This window comes from Aureococcus anophagefferens (genome assembly GCF_000186865.1).
Source record: "Aureococcus anophagefferens unplaced genomic scaffold AURANscaffold_804, whole genome shotgun sequence".
In the NCBI taxonomy this organism is placed as follows: Eukaryota; class Pelagophyceae; order Pelagomonadales; family Pelagomonadaceae; genus Aureococcus; species Aureococcus anophagefferens.
Window position 1 is genome coordinate 1 of NW_008706096.1, and position 1492 is coordinate 1492.

The following is a 1492-nucleotide window of genomic DNA, read 5'->3' on the forward strand; positions in this document are numbered from 1 at the left end:
ATACTCGCCGCGGGCGGAACTACACCTTGGCGACATTGAAGAGTATTGAGGTCGCGAAGCAGCCCCGAAAAAATCATCATCTGGCGAGGTATGTCGGGCTTCCGCGGCGTGCGCAAGTCCATCGCGCGCGCGACGGGCGTGCACAACGCGTTTAGCGCGCAGCAGAAGGACGTCGACAGCAGCTGGGTCATCGAGGAGGGTCCGACGCCGGCGCCGGCGCCGGCGACGCTCGCGTCGCCGGCGCGCGCCGTGCGCAAGTCCGTCGCCCGCGCCACGGGCCTCCACAACGCCTTCTCGAGCCAGCAGAAGGACGTCGACGCCTCCTGGGTCGTCAACGACGGCAGGGAGCCGTCGGCGGGCGTGCCGCGCCGCAACTCCGACGGCGACGCGCGGAAGTCCGGCGTCGCGCGCGGCGTCCGCAAGTCGCTCGCGCGCGCGACGGGCGTGCACAACGCCTTCAGCGTCCAGCAGAAGCACACGGGCGCCTGGGTCGTCGAAGAACATAAGACGCCCGAGACGCCCGTCGTCCACGACGACGAGGAGCTCCACGTGCTCCACACGGCAGCAAAAGAGAGCGAAATTCCCAACTTCAAAGGCTCATATCTCGGCCGTTTTCCACTCGTTTCGGCTGATTTTTGGACGAGCGATCATCTTTCGGAACGGCCTCGAAGCGTGGATGCTTTTTCCGGAACGCGCGCGCGCGGAACACTCACGTTGAAGCGACGTTGAATCACCCTTTTGCTGCCCAGGTGCTCAACACGGCCGAACCCGAGTTCGACGGCCGCGACCGCTGCGGGTTCACCAACTTACCGAAGCGGCCCTTTACGGCGCCGCCGGAGTCGGGCACGTGGTGCGACGCGGGCGCCGCGGGCCTCTTCAACGTGCGCCAGAGGGGCTACGACGCGCCGCCCGTGGGGCGCAACGAGACGATCATGACGAAATTATTGGAGCTCAAGAAGCCGTCCGCGGCGGCCGTCTACGACGTCGTCCACGTCGATGTCGTGACGTCCCCCGCGAAGAAGGAGGTCGACGTCGTCAAGCACGCCCTGCGGCCGCCGAAGCCGGGCCGCAAGTCGCCGCTCGAGGGCCTCGTGCCGTCGATCCTCGTCCTGAACGTCATCGTCCCGGCGCTTAAGGGCGACGACGACGACGGCGCGTGCCACCAGCTCTGCGTGACCTGCGAGCTCAGCGCCTGGGCCCACGCGGAGCTCGCGCGCACGGCGCCGAAGCACGGCTACGGCCAGCTCAACCTGAAGCTCGCCGTGAACGCCATCGAGGACCCCGCGCTCCGGCTCTGGGCGACGTTCTGCCGCGACGCGCGCCGCGAGGCCCGCGACGCCGTCGGCGAGACGCGGAGCCGCTTCAAGCTCTTCTGCGGCGTGCCCGACGCGGAGACGCTGCCGAGCCTCCTGCGGCCCTACAACGCGCGGCCGCTCTTGGTGCGGGAGCCGGGCCAGATCTACTTCCACGACGGCTTCGGCGACGTCGCGGG

The 1492-nt window shown here is 68.6% G+C and overlaps 1 protein-coding gene across 1 annotated transcript in view; it reads left to right on the plus strand.

Moving 5' to 3' along the window:
- Positions 1 to 90: 90 nt before the first annotated feature.
- Positions 91 to 1492, plus strand: part of AURANDRAFT_69035 (hypothetical protein) — a gene marked incomplete at both ends in the record, with an annotated part of 4416 nt that continues 3014 nt past the window's right edge. The window contains 2 exons of the mRNA XM_009044782.1: positions 91 to 621; positions 750 to 1484. Coding sequence (XP_009043030.1) covers positions 91 to 621; positions 750 to 1484 — 1266 coding nt within the window. The remainder of the gene's footprint in view (positions 622 to 749; positions 1485 to 1492) is intronic.